General features: G+C 54.1%; 1 protein-coding gene across 1 annotated transcript in view; it reads right to left on the bottom strand.

The window, feature by feature from the left end:
* DNAJC6 (DnaJ heat shock protein family (Hsp40) member C6) overlaps positions 1-18,338 on the bottom strand; it is a 44,944-nt gene extending 26,606 nt beyond the window's left edge. The window contains exons 1-4 of the mRNA XM_071565503.1: positions 18,078-18,338; positions 1,375-1,525; positions 583-632; positions 342-490 (exon numbers count right to left, since the gene is read on the bottom strand). Of these exons, the coding sequence (XP_071421604.1) occupies positions 342-490; positions 583-632; positions 1,375-1,525; positions 18,078-18,288 (561 nt within the window). The 5' untranslated portion in view covers positions 18,289-18,338. The remainder of the gene's footprint in view (positions 1-341; positions 491-582; positions 633-1,374; positions 1,526-18,077) is intronic.
* Between the last annotated feature and the right edge of the window lie 629 nt (positions 18,339-18,967).

Genomic DNA, 18,967 nt, shown 5'->3' with positions numbered 1-18,967 from the left:
TTAATCCCTGCCATCCTAAACCCCAAACCCCACCACAGCAGCTTAAAAACACCTCCAACTCCTTAATCCCCTCCTTCCATCCTGCCATGCCCAGACACAGCATCCAGTGCCAGCCCTTTCCCAAAGCAGTGCCAGCCCTTGCTGCTGTCCCAGCCCTTGCTGCTGCTGCCCCAGCCCTTGCTGCTGCTGCCCCAGCCCTTGCTGCTCTCCCAGCCCTTGCTGGTGCCCCAGCCCTTGTTGCTGTCCCAGCCCTTGCTGCTGCCCCAGCCCTTGCTGCTGCTGCCCCAGCCCTTGCTGCTGCCCCAGCCCTTGCTGCTGCCCCAGCCCTGGCAGACACTCACCCTGTTGTGGAACTTGGCACTGCGATAGTATTTGGGGGACAGGTTGAACACGGTGTAGTGGTCGGGGTGTCTGGAGTCCAGGAACGTCCTCACATCCTCAATGTGGTTCCTGAAGCCCAACTCGACACCTTCAGCAGGAAAGGACATCACTGGGGAAGCAAAGAGAGGCCAGGCTGAGTCCTGATGGAACTGGGAACCCTGGGATGCTCCAGGTTGGGTTTATTCCCTCAGCTGCACTTACCTATGATTCTTGAGGTAATGTAGGAAATGTCCAGCTCCCCCTTGGTGTAACTGAAAGGAGACAAAGCAGGAGACAGATGACACCAAAGCAGCACCTTGGAGGGATCAGAAGAAGTATTTTCCCAGAAAGATTTTCTTATCATACAAGGAAAAATGATCTTAAAAATAACTCCTAAGAAGTGGCTTCCTGCAGAGTGTCCCAACCTTCCTTTTCTCCACCTACAATGAAGGGGCTGCAGGACTTGCAAAAAAGGTCCCTCTTCCCTTTAGTCATTAATTTTCAGTGCCAGTTTTCAGGAGAAATTTTGCCCCTTTGCAGATCCCTCAGAGCTTCTGAGGTCTTGCATGCATTAAATTTCTTTAATTTCTTGTGGCCCCACAGGCCTTGGAGGTGGGCAGAGTGCCAAGCACAGGGGACAGTGCCCACAGAGTCACCAAAGCAAAGTCACCTCAGCTCTTTCTGCTATTCAAAAAGTGGATTTAGTGATGGGAACACCAGCAAGTAGAGCCTCAAGAGAGGGCATCAATATGAGTGACAAAATATGCAAGTGGTGGTTGAACAGAAGGAATCCTCCAGGACCTGGAGACCAAGTGACCCAAGTGCTCACTTATTGTGGAGCTCAGATTGTTTTACTTTGGATTTCCTGCTTCCTGGAGGTCAAATACCAATGATGAGACAGAACCAAAGAAGCCACTTGTGATTTTCACCTCCCTCCTTCCTTGTGTTCACTGGGCCTTGTGCTGGGACTGGCACTTTGCAGCCAGGGCTTTTACCTGGGCAGCTGGACCATACCTGGCAACAGACTGCATGACCTTGGAAGATGTGTCCTTCAGGGTGTCCTTCAGGTTATCCTTCAAATTGCTGAAGAGCCTCCCTGCTCCTCCTTTCACCATGTCCAGCAAACCTCCCCCATAGCTGGACTCCATGTCTGGTGATGAGGCACCTTCAAGTACAACAAAAGCAAAGTCAACACCCCTTGTTTGGATCAAACCCACAGAGACAACAACCCCTCTGCTCTGCTCAGTCACACCTGATGTGTCCACCATGGGGGCAAAATGGTGTTTCTTACCCAAGGCACGACCTCCCAGAGATGGAGGATGGCACCTTCTCACCAGCTGGGCTCAGCAACCAGCCTAAAGGTGCACCAGGAGTGGTTTAGGTTGGACATCAGGAGGAAATTCTTCACAGAAAGGGTGATTAGACCTTGGAAGGGGCTGCCCAGGGAGGTGGGGGAGTCACCACCCTGGGAGGTGTTTAATGAAAGACTGGACGTGGCTCTGAGTGCCCTGGGCTGGTTGACAAAGTTGTGTTGGGTCAGAGGTTGGACTTGATGATCTCAGAGGTCGGACTTGATGATCTCGGAGGTCTTTCCCAACCTCACTGGTTCTGTCACTCTGTGATCTTTAAGGTCCCTTCCAACCCAAGCCATTCTGTGTTTCTAACCTCTCTCAACCCAACCCAAAGCCAGCCCAGCTCCTCAGCACGGAGCTGAGTTTTTGGTGACAACCAAGAGCAAAGCACCTCCACAGGGGTAAGGAGAAGGCCCTCACTAGTTCATACACAGCTCCAGCCCAGCCCTCACAGCTGCCATTTGACTGCAGCTGGACCACTGAGGGATGTCCAACCCAACTCTGTCTTCTATGATTAAATGATATTTTAATTGCTTATTAGCTCTTGACCCCTTTAAAAAATTGCCTTCTGCTCACCAGGCCTCAACTACTTTGATCTTGGCAAACTTTAACTGCATTCCTTTAATTACATACATTTGTTACCTCGTTATGTCAGGTTAGTCAGATGATCCTCCTGCACAGCCAATTAAACAAGGAAACCTGTGGAAATGCACTCCATGCTCTCAGGTAGCCTCACACCTGAGATGGCACCCACCAAGAGATGCCTTTCCAGAGGCCCTGGGAAATCTGGGAATGTTTGTGGTGCTGCAGAGGGAAAATTTTCCAGAGCTGCTTTGGAAAATGAACCTTGCTGGTTGTCACTCATTACTCCAGCACCCAAAAATGGGGGTGATTAATCCTGGTTCAGGTATTGCCAGTGCTCACTGAGTGGTTTATAATGAGGTTTTACAGCTGCCAGCTCTCTGCTTCTCCAGCATGTCCAGCAGTGGTGTGGGATTGTTCACATACAACCATCAGGACCAGAAGAAATATTCAGAATAATAAGAAACATGAAAAAAAAAAATTCTTCAAATTCTCCTCCTGATTTCCCTTGTGGATCCCCAAACCCATTTAAATGGCATTCACCCTTTCAAACCCAGAGGGGGATATCCCTAAATCCTTAAACTGGAGGTTCCTTGGGCCGGGTGATGTTATTTATTCCCTGGTGCTTCATGAACTCTGATGTGGTCATGACCCACATGCACCTCATCCATGGGTAACTTTAGAGGCCACCTCTTCTCCTCTGCACCCTGCCAGCTTCAGAACAGAGGAGGCCTTCTCAAGGCACAGAAATATTTCTTTTGCCAGACTGTCTGCAACTATTTACTTGAAATATGATTTTTTTAAAAAGAGAAAGGAAAAAAAAATCAAAGCAGCTTGTTGGCTTCCAAGTATGGAATCAGTGTTAGACCTCTCCTTGGTTTGCTGTTACTCCAGGGTGGAAGAAGGAGGAGATGCTCAAAAGGGACTTTCAGTTCTGCAGGACAGCTTTGAACAGAAAGGAAGGCAGAAAGGTGGTGGCTTGGGACAGGAATGGGGGACAAAGGGATCAGAGGGTGGTGGCACTGAGCAGCAAACTGGTGGCACTGAGCAGCACTTCTTAGAGCTGGAAGTGCTGTAGGAGAGCACAGAAAGGCTCCAAGAGCACAGAAAACCTGGAATCTTTAGAAACCCATCTGAAGATTTAAAAGAAAGGGAGAGGAGAAACAGAGAGAATGAAAATGTCACTGCATTCCTGAAAGAATCGATGAATCCCAAATTTCCTGTGCATGCCAAAGTGGAGAAGCAGAAAGGAGGCTGATGAAGGAACACCAGAATAGGGAAGGTCCAGCCCCACATCCCACACATCCTCCTGGGACCTCAGCCACCTTCCAGGCACCCCCAGCACATCCCTGAGCCACACTCAGGGACACCTTTGCTCTCCTGGAGCACTGAAGTCCTGAGGGAAGAGCAGCTGAGTTGTCCCTCCAGCCCCTGCCCAAGCTGCAGGGACTGTGACCTGCTCTGTGGCACAGGAAGGACCAAGGACACTCCTTGGATCAGAAGGGATGAGGCAGTTGCTGTTCCCTCTCTGGAGGAGCAGGAAGGAGGTTCAGGTTTCCCTCTGCAGATCAGGGATCTCCAGGATCTTGGTCAGGATGTCTCAGTGAGTGGCTCAACAGCATTTCCCTGCTCAGAAAGATCTTGCTGCCAGAGCCAGATGGTGAACCCAGAGCAGGGAAACAGTTCTCTCCTTGCACAAAGGCAAAGGGCACATTTTTATTGGAATTAAGTGGCCAAGGCACACAACACCCCCTCCTTCTCCTCCATCCCACCAGGAGCTGCATCCCAGGTGCTTATTTGTTTGTGCTGCAACCAAAGCCAAAATTAAACTCACAGACCCCACTCAAGGCCCAGAAGCATCTCCCAAGGAGAACTTAGAGCACCTTCCAGCATCTCAAGGGGCTCCAAGAGACCTAGAGAGGGACTTGGGACAAGGCATGGAGGGACAGGACAAGGGGAATGGCTTCCCACTGCCAGAGGGCAGGGAGAGATGGGATATTGGGAAGGAATTCCTGGCTATGAAGGTGGGCAGGCCCTGGCACAGGGTGCCCAGAGCAGCTGTGGCTGCCCCATCCCTGGGAGTGTTCAAGGCCAGGTTGGACAGGGCTTGGAGCAACCTGGAACAGTGGAAGATGTCCCTGCCCATGGCAGGGGGTGGGATTCAAGGCCAGGCTGGACAGGGCTTGGAGCCACCTGGAACAGTGGAAGATGTCCCTGCCCATGGCAGGGGGTGGGATTCAAGGCCAGGCTGGACAGGGCTTGGAGCCACCTGGAACAGTGGAAGATGTCCCAGCCCATGGCAGGGGGTGGGACTGGATGAGATTTCCAACTCAACCCACTCCAGGATTCTGTGACTCTGGCAGGTCAGCAACAGGAGCTCACAAGGTTTCCTGTGTGCCAAGTTTGCTGCAAGTTGCCCACACAGGAGCTGCCACGTGAGCTGGAGCTGCTGCCTGGAAGACTCACCTTGGAGAATCAGCTTCCATGTAAATGAGATGCTCCTTGTTCCTTGCAGGACAAGAAAACTCTTTATCCCCCCAGTTACTGGATACTCCCCCAAAGGCTCAGAGAGGGCTGTGCTTCTCCTGCCCTGTGTTTGCAGCACAGGTTTCAGCAGGACCCTGTGCTGGTGGCAGCCCTTTCCTTTCTAACCCAGGAGCTTTCAACCTCCTGCAGAGAGGGCTCTTCTTGACCAGTTTTGTCCAGTCATGGCAATGATACTGTCATTGAAGTGCTTCAGGTCTCTGGCAAGAGGCACCTTCATCCATTCAGTTCCTGAGGTGAAGTTTGGTTTCATTCTGGCTGAAGGTACTTGCTCTGAGCCAATGCCTGCCCTGAGAAGAGACTGTTCTGTGTTCAGAATGAACCTCCAGCAGCCACCAAACACAGCAAGAACCTGCTGCATTTCCTTCCAACCTAAACCCTGTCCTGTAGCAGGGTTCCTGTCATGGTCCTGTCTCAGCAGCAGCAAAGGGGTGGGATTCCAGCTGAAGGAGCCCCTGCTGGCAGCCCCAGCCTTGTGATGCTCAGAATGGAGGGTGTAGAAACCTTAATTAAAGCACTAAAGTGATGATTTTACAGAGTATCAGGAGTGCAGGAGGAGAACTTCTCCTCTCAGGGCAGAGAGAGCCTGGGAGGAGAAGGCTGTTCAGAGGGATGTGCTTCCATAGAGGAGGAGCTGAGGATGGTTCCCTGCCTGCAGTCCCACCAGGACTGCTCATCAGAGGCATTCCTGTCATGGCCCTGTCTCAGCAGCAGCCAAGGGGTGGAATTCCAGCTGGCAGCCCCAGCCTTGTGGTGCTCAGAATGGAGGGTGTAGAAACCTTAATTAAAGCACTAAAGTGATGATTTTACAGAGTATCAGGAGTGCAGGAGGAGAAGTTCTCCTCTCAGGGCAGAGAGAGCCTGGGAGGAGAAGGCTGTTCAGAGGGATGTGCTTCCATAGAGGAGGAGCTGAGGATGGTTCCCTGCCTGCTGTCCCACCAGGACCTGCTCACCAAAGGTTCCTGCAGTGCCTCTCCAGGACAGCCCTGAGGTGTTGGGGTTACACAGACAGCTAAAGGAGACCCAGTGTCTCTGCCTTCCCTGAGCAGGGCATGGATTAGCCAGACCAGGACACTGACCCTCTGCACAGGGAGAGGGGGAGCAACTGTGCCATGTCCAGCAGGGAAATGTCCCCTCCATCCCTGCCCCATGGGGCAACACCTCAGCTCCTCCTGCTGCAGCCCCACGAGTGGGTTCTGTGCACAGACACTTCAACCAGTCCAGCTCTCAATACTGAGCTTTGAGGCCAGTCCAGTTCTGATTACTGGGGTTTGAGGCCAGTCCAGTTCTGATTACTGGGGTTTGGGGCCAGTCCAGCTCTGATTACTGGGGTTTGGGGTCAGTCTAGCTCTGATTACTGGGGTTTGGGGCCAGTCCAGCTCTCAATACTGGGCTTTAGGGTCAGTCCAGTTCTGATTACTGGGGTTTGGGGTCAGTCCAGCTCTGATTACTGGGGTTTGGGGCCAGTCCAGCTCTGATTACTGGGGTTTGGGGCCAGTCCAGCTCTGATTACTGGGGTTTGGGGTCAGTCCAGCTCTGATTACTGGGGTTTGGGGCCAGTCCAGCTCTCAATACTGGGCTTTAGGGTCAGTCCAGCTCTGATTACTGGGGTTTGGGGTCAGTCCAGCTCTGATTACTGGGGTTTGGGGCCAGTCCAGCTCTCAATACTGGGCTTTAGGGTCAGTCCAGCTCTGATTACTGGGGTTTGGGGTCAGTCCAGCTCTGATTACTGGGGTTTGAGGCCAGTCCAGCTCTGATTACTGGGGTTTGGGGTCAGTCTAGCTCTGATTACTGGGCTTTAGGGTCAGTCCAGCTCTGATTACTGAGGTTTGGGGTCAGTCTAGCTCTGATTACTGGGGTTTGAGGCCAGTCCAGCTCTGTTTACTGGGGTTTGGGGCCAAAAATGGGTGAATGGAACAGGTGTGAGTCTGCACAGTGGGGGTTAATTCATCCCCAGACACCCTGACCTGCAGCCAGAGGGTTTGCAGGGGACCACAAAGGGTCACCCACTGCCACCAGCTGATGGAGGTGCTCACAGGTTGGAAGAAGCAAGAAATTCCAGAGCTGGAAGCTTTCCCTGCCAAGTGTGCACGTTGTGGTCCTGTCTGCCTGGGGAGGTCCCCGAGCATCAACCCCCCCCAGGCAACCCACAAACCCCGCCAACCACAGGGCACGAATTCCAGCCCTCCAGGGAGCCAGGGGGGAAATGAGCCGACATTTAAAAGGCATTTAAGACTCTGTCAGGCTGAGAATTTATGCTGATGAAGCAATTGTGAGCTCCAGAGCAGGGAGGTGAAAGCAAGACGTCTGGAAAGGGAAGATCAGCAGAGAAGGGGTTTCAGAGCTTACTTAGCACGAGTAAACAGACCCTTTGGGGCTGTAAAGGGCAGACAAAAAGCAGCCATGAGGCCACAGGAAAGGCAGCAGGTTTGTCTCAGCCTGCCCAGGCTGTGTGGAACAGCATCTTCAGTGGCAAATGATGGAGTTTTGCTCAGCAGAGCTGCTGCCTGTGCTCTCTTTAGGGATGGAGGGAGGAAAGAGAGAAATATTCCCTGGTCTTTATCTTAGAATCCCAGATTGGGTTGGGTTGGGTTGGGAGGAACATTAAAGCCCATCTCAGTCCAGCCCCCACTGCCATGTTGAAAATAATTAAAGCCTTCACCACCCACCCTCCCAAAAAGGTCTGGGAGTGTTGAATACCCCTCTGTATCCTCTTCCAGTGGTACCACTACAATGAGAATAAACTTGTTTCCTCCTGTGTATGTCCCAAATTCCACATTTCTGGAAGTTGTAGCTGCTCTCTGCTGTGAGCTCCCTCCCTACAGAGTATTTCTGGTAGGAAGGAAGGGTTGTTTGCTTGTTTTATCCCTGGAGACTCTTCCCAAGGCAGGGTGAGAGAGGGGAGCCCAGTGAGGATCACCCTGTGCCCTGGCAGAAATGGCCCTTTTGAAGTCCCCTGAGCTGAAAGAAGTCGAGCCTCTGTTGTTGTGGCCTTAACAACAAAGCCTGAATTGTTTTTAAGGAACATTCAGGAAAAAAAAAAAAAGATACTATTTGTGCCTGTGCCTCCCCCCAACAGCTCAGGTTCCTCCCACACACAGAGCTGGGAATGTGGGACGTGCTTTCCCACCAGCATCGAGGGAGGTGAAGCTGCTACAACCCCAGCACCGTATTTATGTTCTTCCCCTGGAGGGGAGGAGGAGCAGCCCTGGGGCAGGAATTCCTGCAGCAACATTATTGGAGCATCCTGGTGTAGGAACATCATGGGGAGTGGGGATTATGTGCAAAAAAATGGAGAAACAGCCAAAAAAAGGCAGGCAGAGCAGAGTCAGACACCCCTGGGCTCCTCCTCAGCATTCCCAGCTCCTGCCATTCCCACACTCCACCTTTCAGGGGATGGCAAAGCAATCCAGACATCTCCAGAGGAGTTTCAACTCCTGTGTCCAGGGGGAGGGTGCCAGGAGTTCCTAAATCCAACTCTCTGGGCAGGTGACTCCTTGGGGCCAGTGACATCCAAGGGCTTCATTTGCCAACTGGGCTTGGAGCACCCTGGGACAGTGGGAGGTGACCCTGCCCATGGCAGGGGTGGCACTGGGTGGACTCTGAGGTCCATCTAACCCAAACCAGTCTGGGATTCCCTGATCCTCTCCAGCCTCTCCCTTCCCTCCATTCCTGTTCCCTTCCCATATCCCAGCCATGGGAAGCACTGGAAGGATGTGCAGTGGATGCAGCAGCTCCAGTGACAAATCACTGGTGGAGTTGGAGAGCATTTTATGTGGGCAGAGAGTGACAGGACAGGGGCAGTGGCTTTAAACTGGAAAAGGACAGGGAGAGATGGGATATTGGGAAGGAATTCCTGGCTGGGAGGGTGGGCAGGCCCTGGCACAGGTTGGGCAGAGAAGCTGTGGCTGCCTCATCCCTGGGAGTGTCCAAGGCCAGGTTGGAGCTCCCTGGGACAGTGGGAGGTGTCCCTGCCCATGGCAGGGGTGGCACTGGGTGGGCTTTGAGGTCCCTCCCAACCCAAACCAGTCTGGGATTCCAGGGTTCTGACTGTGCTTGAGGAGCACAACCTCAGTGTCCTGAAGCCCAAACCTTCCCTCCATCACACACCTCTCATTGGACAGCTGAGCTGTGACACATTTAACCAAATTCTCCAAACCAAACCTGTGCTGATGTTCAGATCCCCTCTTAGATCAGATGTAGCCCAAGTGTAGTAATTCCATCAACTTTTCAGCAGTTGCTGAGGGTGTTTGGCAAATGGGATGATGGGGAGGAATCAGCAGCACCAGAGACAGACACAAAGGGGCATTCCCAGGAAAAGAAACAGCTTCCACCTGCAGAAAGGACTTGGGAAGTTCCTCAGACTCACACACCCCCTCAAGACTGGGGGTTTTTTTCCTATTTTTTTGCTCCCAGTCTCATCTGTCCCCTCCTCCACCACTGTCCCAGATTCCTGGTAGAGTTGGATTCCCTACAATGCTGAGCACAGATATCTTAAGGTGTTATTCCATATAAACAAACAAGCAACCATGTGCAGAGCAGAACTGCAGAACCAGAGCACAGAACAGCCTCCAACCACTGGGTAATGCCAGCCCTGAGAGCCCAAAGCCCAGGTTTCACTCACCCTGGCACTTGAAGGGGGCATGAGAGCTGCTCTAGGGAGTGCAATCCCCAAGAAAAGAGGTTAAAGCTCCTGGGGTTGGTTTCAGCAGGGACAAAGAGGAGCTTCAGATCAGGCTGTGATGATGTTTGGACTCTCTAAGGGCACAGGGAAGCAGAAGATGCATCAGGAGCCCAATGCAAGATAAGGGCTCATCAGATCCCAAAAAACACGGGATTATAACCCAATGTTGTCTCTCATTCCCAAAACCTGTGTGGTTTGGGTGTTTAGCAATAAATGTATTAACACTGAGACTGCTCAGGACATGAGCCAACAGTTCCTGAGGGAGAGAAAAGCTGGATTCACCAGGGCTGAGTGCCCCAGAACGCTGCCAGCTCCAGCCTGAGGGCATGGAACTGAATCCCAGAACCCCAGAATCCCAGAATCCCAGAATCCCAGAATCCCAGACTGGGTTGGGATGGAAGGGAATTTAAAGCCCCTGCCATGGGCAGGGACACCTCCCACCAGCCCAGGGTGCTCCAAGCCCTGTCCAGCCTGTCCTTGGACACTTCCAGAGATGGGGCAGCCACAGCAGCTCTGGGCACCTGTGCCAGGGCCTGCCCACCCTCCCAGCCAGGAATTCCTTCCCAATATCCCACCTATCCCTGCCCTCTGGCAGTGGGAAGCCATTCCCTCTTGTGCTGCCACTCCAGGCCCTTGTCCAAAGGGTACAGCCAGAATCTTTCTCTCCTAAGCTGACAACCAGCACGAGATACATCACCAGCATCAAGACATCTTCAATAATTTATTCAACTGAGCAAAGAGTTGGGGCTTTTTAAGATGTTGTTTGGGGCTTTTTTTACTGCAGCTTTCCAACAATTTAGCTGGTACTGCTCCATCCAGGCCTTTTGCCTGGAAAACAGGGAAACTGCCTCAAAACTGGCCAGGTTTAGGTTGGATATTGGGGTAAATTCCTTCCTGGAAAGGGCTGTCCAGCCCTGGCCCACCTGCCCTGGGCAGGGGTGGAACCCCATCCCTGGAGGGATTTAAAGGCCATGTGAATGTGGCACTTGGGGACATGGCCAGTGGTGGCCTTGGTAGTGTTGGGGTGGCCTCAGTGGCCTCAGGGCATTTTTCCACCCTGAGCACTTCCATGGTTCTCTGTGTTTCTGCTGTTGGTGGGTCCTGACCTGGGGCACTGACAGCACATGGGAAGGCAGAGGAGCTCAACAACCTCTTCTTGTCCTTTGCTATGCTAAAATTGCAGAACTAACATTGTATGAACCCGAGGCCTTTTATCCAAAGGTTGAACTTGAGGCTGTTTAAGTGTAAACCTCATGGAAATTGGAAGAATTAAGGTATTTCTGGGAAATAGTAACCAAGGAATGCTGCTTGAACCACCACCCAACCAAGGTGGAGGATTCCCACAAAGAGGAGGGTGTTTGCTCCCTTTTTAAGGAGAGCAGTGATATTGAGAGGGGGAAATTACCCCCCAGCATCAGCTAAATGTGAGTTATTTGTTATAGATTTCCCCCTGTGAAGATCATACCCCAGGGAACAAAGTGCAGGCAGGGCCACCAGCACAGAGCATGAAATCGGCCTTTGAGGTTGACTGACGTCCTCTCTGCTTCTCCTCCCTGTCAAAACAACTGAAAAAAGACAAGCCTCCTGCCAACACCGAATCAGTCAAGTGTCCAAAACACACCCAGCAAAACAAAAGAGTCGTTAAACTGCCCCTCCAACACTGGAAAACAGCGAGGGCAGAACACAGGCCAACATTGTCAGCGCCGCTCTTTGTCCCCGTGCCAGTGACACGGAGATGTCTCTCTCCTGACTCAGAGAAAAGGAATCACCACAGCACAAGGGATTATGTTTGCAAGGGTGAAACACTTGGAGAAATCTCAGCTTTGCAGGCTCGTCATTTATTTCAAACACTTTCCTTCTGTGGTTGCTGTGCCTGAGGAAGCACAAGCAAGTCTATCCCCCGAGTGCTTCAAAGCTATTTTCTATATTATCTGGATTATAAACACCACAGAACAGCACAGAAGGGTTTTTTTTTCCCTTTCATATCATCTATTCTTGCTGTTACTTTTATATCTTATTTCCTAGAACCTCTTCTTCTTTCAGTGCTCAGCCAGCTGCTAAGAAAGCACTATTGAATGGCACAGAAAAACCCAAATAAATTGCTTCTTCACTGCCTGTTTCTCATCTTGTGAGCACTTCCAGCAACTGAAAATTAAAGAGACAAAAGCCACACTGAGGCTTTTCTTGGGACCTGCTTTTGATGCCCTGTGAGCTCCAGTTTAAGTCTCCCTTTGAACCTCCCTGACCTCCATCCTCAGCCCTCCAACCCAAGCCCAGCACCAGGAACAACCAGTTGCCAGTGACACAGAGTAACGTGCTGTGATCCTGTTCCTACACTACAAACAGTGTATTCCATGGAATTTCCCAGGCACAGCCACTGGGGAGAGACCTCAGAGAGACTGGGGGAGACCTCAGAGTCTCTCTCAGTGCCTAAAGGGGCTCCAGGAGAGCTTGGGACAAGGGATGGAGGGACAGGACCCAGGGAATGGCTTCCCACTGCCAGGGATAGGTGGGATATTAGGAAGGAATTCCTGGCTGGGAGGGTGGGCAGGCCCTGGCACAGGTGCCCAGAGAAGCTGTGGCTGCCCCACTCCTGGAAGTGCCCAAGGCTGGACAGGGCTTGGAGCACCCTGGGCTGGTGGGAGGTGTCCCTGCCCATTCCTGGGAATTCCCAAGGCTGGACAGGGCTTGGAGCACCCTGGGCTGGTGGGAGGTGTCCCTGCCCATTCCTGGAAGTGCCCAAGGTTGGACAGGGCTTGGAGCACCCTGGGCTGGTGGGAGGTGTCCCTGCCCATTCCTGGGAATTCCCAAGGTTGGACAGGGCTTGGAGCACCCTGGGCTGGTGGGAGGTGTCCCTGCCCATTCCTGGGAATTCCCAAGGCTGGACAGGGCCTGGAGCACCCTGGGCTGGTGGGAGGTGTCCCTGCCCATTCCTGGGAATTCCCAAGGCTGGACAGGGCTTGGAGCACCCTGGGCTGGTGGGAGGTGTCCCTGTCCATGCCAGGGGGTGGGATGAGGTGGGTTTAAGGTCTCTTCCAACCCAGGCCATTCCAGGATTCCATGGCAGGGCCAGAGAGCCCTGAGGAGCCCCTCTGTGCCAACTCCTGTGCCAGGAGGAGCTCCTGCCTTCCAGCAGCAAACCCTCCCACACTCCCCCTGCTCTTGGTCCCTGCCTTTTGTTTCTTCTCCCTCCCCACTCCAAGCAACACCAATTCAAGACATTACACCAACAATCACGAGCACTGGGAAGTTACAGCAGAGCTGTTACCACTGATCATTTCCCTTGCAAGAAGCTGTTTGTGGGACTATGAGCCTGCATTGAGAGGATGCTTCAGGACCTCAGGCTTTGCATTAGCTGAAAGAAATTAATAGCAGACCCCACATGAGCCCTCTTGCTCAGCTCCTGTGATTACAGAGCCAGCAAACACAGCCCTGTGTGCCAAACCAGCAGAAATTTGCCCCAGAGCTGCCAGCACTTTGTCTCCAGCACAAATCCTCAGCCACCCAACACCTCTAGTTGCTCACTATTAACCTACAGACACACCTCCCACATGGCAGAGGGCATTTCTCTGTGCCCAGAGAGCACTGCCCTGGGGCAGAGGGCATTTAATGCCTGGGGAGAGAGGAGGAAGGTTTGATTGTCCAACTCTTTAACTTCCTTCAGGATGGTCTTTAACTGAAGAGATGTGGCCACCAGGACCAGGGCAGTGACTCAGCTCAGGGGAGGCCACATTGAAGTCTGGGGACAGTTCTGGGACCTCCACCATGAGAAGACACTGAGGGGCTGGAGCTTGTGCAGGGCAGGGGAAGGGGCTGGAGCAGCAGGAGGGGCTGAGGGAGCTGGGAAGGGGCTGGAGCAGCAGGAGGGGCTGAGGGAGCTGGGAAGGGGCTGGAGCAGCAGGAGGGGCTGAGGGAGCTGGGAAGGGGCTGGAGCAGCAGGAGGGACTGGGAAGGAGCTGGGAAGGGGCTGGAGCAGCAGGAGGGACTGGGAAGGAGCTGGGAAGGGGCTGGAGCAGCAGGAGGGGCTGAGGGAGCTGGGAAGGGGCTGGAGCAGCAGGAGGGGCTGAGGGAGCTGGGAAGGGGCTGGAGCAGCAGGAGGGGCTGAGGGAGCTGGGAAGGGGCTGGAGCAGCAGGAGGGGCTGAGGGAGCTGGGAAGGGGCTGGAGCAGCAGGAGGGACTGGGAAGGAGCTGGGAAGGGGCTGGAGCAGCAGGAGGGACTGGGAAGGAGCTGGGAAGGGGCTGGAGCAGCAGGAGGGGCTGGGGGAGCTGGGAAGAGGGAGCTGGGAAGGGGCTGGAGCAGCAGGAGGGGCTGAGGGAGCTGGGAAGAGGGAGCTGGGAAGGGGCTGGAGCAGCAGGAGGGGCTGAGGGAGCTGGGAAGGGGCTGGAGCAGCAGGAGGGGCTGAGGGAGCTGGGAAGGGGCTGGAGCAGCAGGAGGGGCTGAGGGAGCTGGGAAGGGGCTGGAGCAGCAGGAAGGGCTGAGGGAGCTGGGAAGAGGGAGCTGGGAAGGGGCTGGAGCAGCAGGAGGGGCTGAGGGAGCTGGGAAGGGGCTGGAGCAGCAGGAGGGGCTGAGGGAGCTGGGAAGGGGCTGGAGCAGCAGGAGGGGCTGAGGGAGCTGGGAAGGGGCTGGAGCAGCAGGAAGGGCTGAGGGAGCTGGGAAGAGGGAGCTGGGAAGGGGCTGGAGCAGCAGGAGGGGCTGAGGGAGCTGGGAAGGGGCTGGAGCAGCAGGAGGGGCTGAGGGAGCTTGGGGGGCTCAGCCTGGAGAAAAGGAGGCTCAGGGGGCACCTTCTGGCTCTGCAATCCATGCCAGGAGGGGGGAGCCAGGACAGGGGGTCGGGCTCTGCTCCAGGGCACAGGGACAGGAGCAGAGGGAACAGGGGAAGGTCAGTTTGGACATCAGGAGGAATTTCTTCCTGGAAAGGGCTGCCCAGCCCTGGCACAGCTGCCCAGAGCAGGGGTGGTTCCCCATCCCTGAAGGGATTTCAAAGCCCTGTGGATGTGGCACCTGGGGACATGGTCACATAGCCAGTGGTGGCCTTGGCATTGCTGGGGGATGGTTGGACTCAGTGGCATCAGTGCCCCCATCTCCTGCTGCCACTGGGTTGTATCTCCAGACTGTTCCACTCCCCAAGTGCCAAAAGCCACTTTGGCAGCTCAGCAGCAGCTGTTCCACCCCACAGGAAACCATTCTTTAAAATCAGAGGGAAAAAAGAAACCAACCCAAACTTTAGGGCAGTCAGAAATCTGGGAAGGACAGAGAGATTTGGCCAAGGCACCTCAAGGATTTCACCTGCAGGGTCTGACCCCAAATCAGACAGAGAAGAGGCTCCCCTGCCCCACCACAACCCAGCAACACATCTCCCTTCCACTGGGATGGGTCACCAATTTATCTCACCCTTCTCTTTCCAAAGAAATTTGAGTCTCTTCTCTTCCCTTCCACTGGGATGGGTCACCAATTTATCTCACCCTTCTCCTTCCCAAGGAATTTGGGTCTCTTCTCTTCCCTTCCACTGGGATGGGTCACCAATTTATCTCACCCTTCTCCTTCCCAAGGAATTTGGGTCTCTTCTCTTCCCTTCCACTGGGATGGGTCACCAATTTATCTCACCCTTCTCCTTCCCAAGGAATTTGGGTCTCTTCTCTTCCCTTCCACTGGGATGGGTCACCAATTTATCTCACCCTTCTCCTTCCCAAGGAATTTGGGTCTCTTCTCCCTTCCACTGGGATGGGTCACCAATTTATCTCACCCTTCTCCTTCCCAAGGAATTTGGGTCTCTTCTCTTCCCTTCCACTGGGATGGGTCACCAATTTATCTCACCCTTCTCCTTCCCAAGGAATTTGGGTCTCTTCTCCCTTCCACTGGGATGGGTCACCAATTTATCTCACCCTTCTCCTTCCCAAAGAATTTGGGTCTCTTCTCTTCCCTTCCACTGGGATGGGTCACCAATTTATCTCACCCTTCTCCTTCCCAAGGAATTTGGGTCTCTTCTCCTCCCTTCCACTGGGATGGGTCACCAGTTTATCTCACCCTTCTCCTTCCCAAGGAATTTGGGTCTCTTCTCCTCCCTTCCACTGGGATGGGTCACCAATTTATCTCACCCTTCTTCCCAAGGAATTTGGGTCTCTTCTTCTCCCTTCAACTGGGATGGGTCACCAATTTATCTCACCCTTCTCCTTCCCAAGGAATTTGGGTCTCTTCTCCTCCCTTCCACTGGGATGGGTCACCAATTTATCTCACCCTTCTTCCCAAGGAATTTGGGTCTCTTCTCCTCCCTTCCACTGGGATGGGTCACCAGTTTATCTCACCCTTCTCCTTTCCAAGGAATTTGGGTCTCTTTTCCCTTCAACTGGGATGGGTCACCAATTTATCTCACCCTTCTCCTTTCCAAGGAATTTGGGTCTCCTTTCCCACCACTGCCCATCTTGGGAGTTTCAACTTTGGCAGCACTAAAGGAAAGAGTCTCAAGGATCTATAATATGAATATCTTCTCTACTTAAAAGAAAAAGCAACAGAACACAAGGGCTGGGTGGTGGTTTTCCCTTTCTCCTCCTAAGCCAAAATCCCAGCCATCTTATTTTCCTGTCTTTCTCTCCCACTGCTCCCTAATCCCCCCCGACCATCCATCTTCAGGCTGCTCCCTAATCCCCCTCCCACCCCAACCATCCATCTTCAGACTCCAAGAAAGATAAATCCTGTCCCCCCATGCATGAACAACTCCAATGACCAAATCACTGGAAATCACAAGCACACCTGAGGGGTGGATGTGGCTCTTCAAGCCTTTGTGATTTCATACTTGGCAAAGGAAAATGGCTTTGCAGTCAGCTGATGGAAATGAGACATTTATCAGCCTCAGGTGTTCAGGTGGACCAGGTAGACATGAGGATGGAGTTCAGAGCATCACACTCAACACAGGCTTTCTTAATTTCATGTGAAGATTTGGGAACATCCACCAAAAAGTCCTTATTAAACAAACAAGTATTAAAAATTGTATCCTGAAAACACAGTTCAAGGGCCACATTAAGGCCTGAGGTTTGTTGCTGCTTCAGTGTCAGGTGTGTTGGTTTTCTGCACCTGTAAAATGTAGCCAGTGAGAGTGAAGTGAAGGAACCAAACCCTGGTTAACACAGATCTCTAAAGCATCACCTTCCAAAGCCCAGACAGACTTTGATCACTCCCATGGGTTTAAGGGAAGAACATCCTAGAAACTGATAGAGGCCATTAATGCAATTAATGCTCTGGGACAGAATGGTAGTAGGTGGATTGTGGGAGATCCTCAATATTGCACAAACCCTGTAAATAAAGGCCTTTTCCTGCTATCCATGACCACTTATTTTTGCTCAGCAGGGAGAGGACTGGCCTGAGGAAAGCAAACAGCTCCACTCAGATGCCACACTGAGATGCTGTGAGACAAAGGCATGGCTTGGCACCCTGCCTGGCTGTGCCACCCTGCCTGGCTGTGCCACCCCCTCCCACAGCAGCCCTGCCCCAGTCCCTGCACTTCCAGGGACTCCTCCAGATAATGGCTCTAATGACAGGCATTAACCTGGCCACGGGATCCAACATCCCAGCAGATGGAAGAGGCCAAACCACTGGAGCCCAGCAGCCCACTGTGAGGAAGGAGCTGCTGGCACATCCTGTGATTACCAGCAATTTGCAGCAGAGATATTGTGGCAGCAAATTCAAACCCATTCCTGAAGTCCAGGAGTAAAAAAACAGCCTTAACAACCAAAGAGAAGCCCTGAAAGAATGTTGAAAACAAATCCAAATGGTAAGGGGGAAGAGGAAAACATGAATCTTCATCCAGGGACAGGATGGATGAGGCTTGGAGCAACCTGGGCTAGTGGAAGGTGTCCCAGTGGGACTGGATGGGCTTTAAGGTCCCTCCCAACCCAAACCATTCCAGGATTCTGTGACTCCACACTGCAAGATCACCCTGCTATAGAGAGTGGACATCCAGTGTGGTTCCCCACAACCAAACAGGGTGTTTCCCTGCACAAGTTTGAGCCTCAGAAGTTCTCTGCAAAGGCTGGGGAATGTTCCTGGGGATGGGCACAGCCAACAAACCACAACCAGAGCAGCTCTTTCTGAGGGACCACTGGAAAGCCATCACATGGGTACTCTCAATTCCTGGCTACCCAGGCAAATTTGAACCTGTGATTTAGAGGTGAAGAGCTCTCTATCCCATTACCAGCCATAAAGACCATCTGGCCCTTTACTCCCTGATTAAAAAAAAAAAAATGGTGCATGCAGTGCATCGTCCATCAGAATTAATCCAACTCAGTTTGGCGAGAGCTTTTTAGAGGAGGGGGTGGAAAAAGAAAAAGAACAAGAGAAAAGTAAGGATAATTTTAGGCAATAAGTCAGTTGGGGAAAGCTCCCAAAGCACTCCATCCATTTTAGCTCCGGAGCAAGCGTTATCCCTCGCTGGGGGGTGAGGCGCCGCATCCCTCCATCCCACCGCCCGCGCCTGGACAAAGGGCCCTCTATTGTCCCCGGCCGCCACCCCCGGGCCAACGGGGCCCCCCCACTATCGCGACAGAGCCCGCCCCGCCCGTACCTGAGCTGTCCATGGTGCTGCCGCCCTCGGCGCGGGGCTGCGGCGGCTGCTGCTGGTGCTGCTGGTGCTGCTGGTGCTGCCGAGCGGGGCTCCGGCCCGCCGGCCCCGCGCCCGCCGCGCCCCCGCCGCGCTCAGCGCCGCCGCCCACGAGCTGCAGGGATTCATAGCCGTCAGCGCCCGGCTTCCTCCGGTAGCTCCCCAGCAGGCTCATGGGCAGCCGCGCCGGCCCCGGCCGCTCCGGAGCCGCGGGCAGGCAGCGGGGAGGAGGGAGCCAGGGATGGAGGGAGGAGGGAGGGATGGAGGAGGGAGGGAGGGAGGGAGGGGACGGAGCGAGCTCCGGCCGCCCCGAGGGGAGGGGAAGGGCGGGACCGGCCGCTTCACCCCCCCCCCGCACCCGCCGCCAGCCGGAAGCGCCGGGGAGGACGCGGCGCCCGGAGCAGCTTCTTGCGGGGGATGGAGCGGCCCGTGCTGCCCAGCGCCGGTGCTGCGGGCTGGGGAGGCATCCCGGGAGGGAGGGAGGGAGGGAGGGAGGGAGGGAGGGAGGGAGGGAGGGAGGGAGGGAGGGAGGGAGGGAGGGAGGGGAGCGGCCCATGCTGCCCAGTGCCAGTGCTGCGGGCCAGGGAGGCATCCTGGGATGGATGGATGGATGGATGGATGGATGGATGGATGGATGGATGGATGGATGGATGGATGGATGGATGGAAGGAGAGAGGGAGGGAGGGAGGGAGGGAGGGAGGGAGGGAGGGAGGGAGGGAGGGAGGGAGGGAGGGAGGGGAGCGGCCCATGCTACCCAGTGCCAGTGCTGCAGGCCAGGGAGGCATCCTGGGATGGAGGGAGGGAGGGAGGGAGGGGAGCGGCCCATGCTGCCCAGTGCCAGTGCTGCGGGCCAG

Source organism: Pithys albifrons, chromosome 10, assembly GCF_047495875.1.
Source record: "Pithys albifrons albifrons isolate INPA30051 chromosome 10, PitAlb_v1, whole genome shotgun sequence".
Lineage (NCBI taxonomy): Eukaryota > Metazoa > Chordata > Aves > Passeriformes > Thamnophilidae > Pithys > Pithys albifrons.
This window is presented reverse-complemented; position numbering and strand designations above follow the sequence as displayed.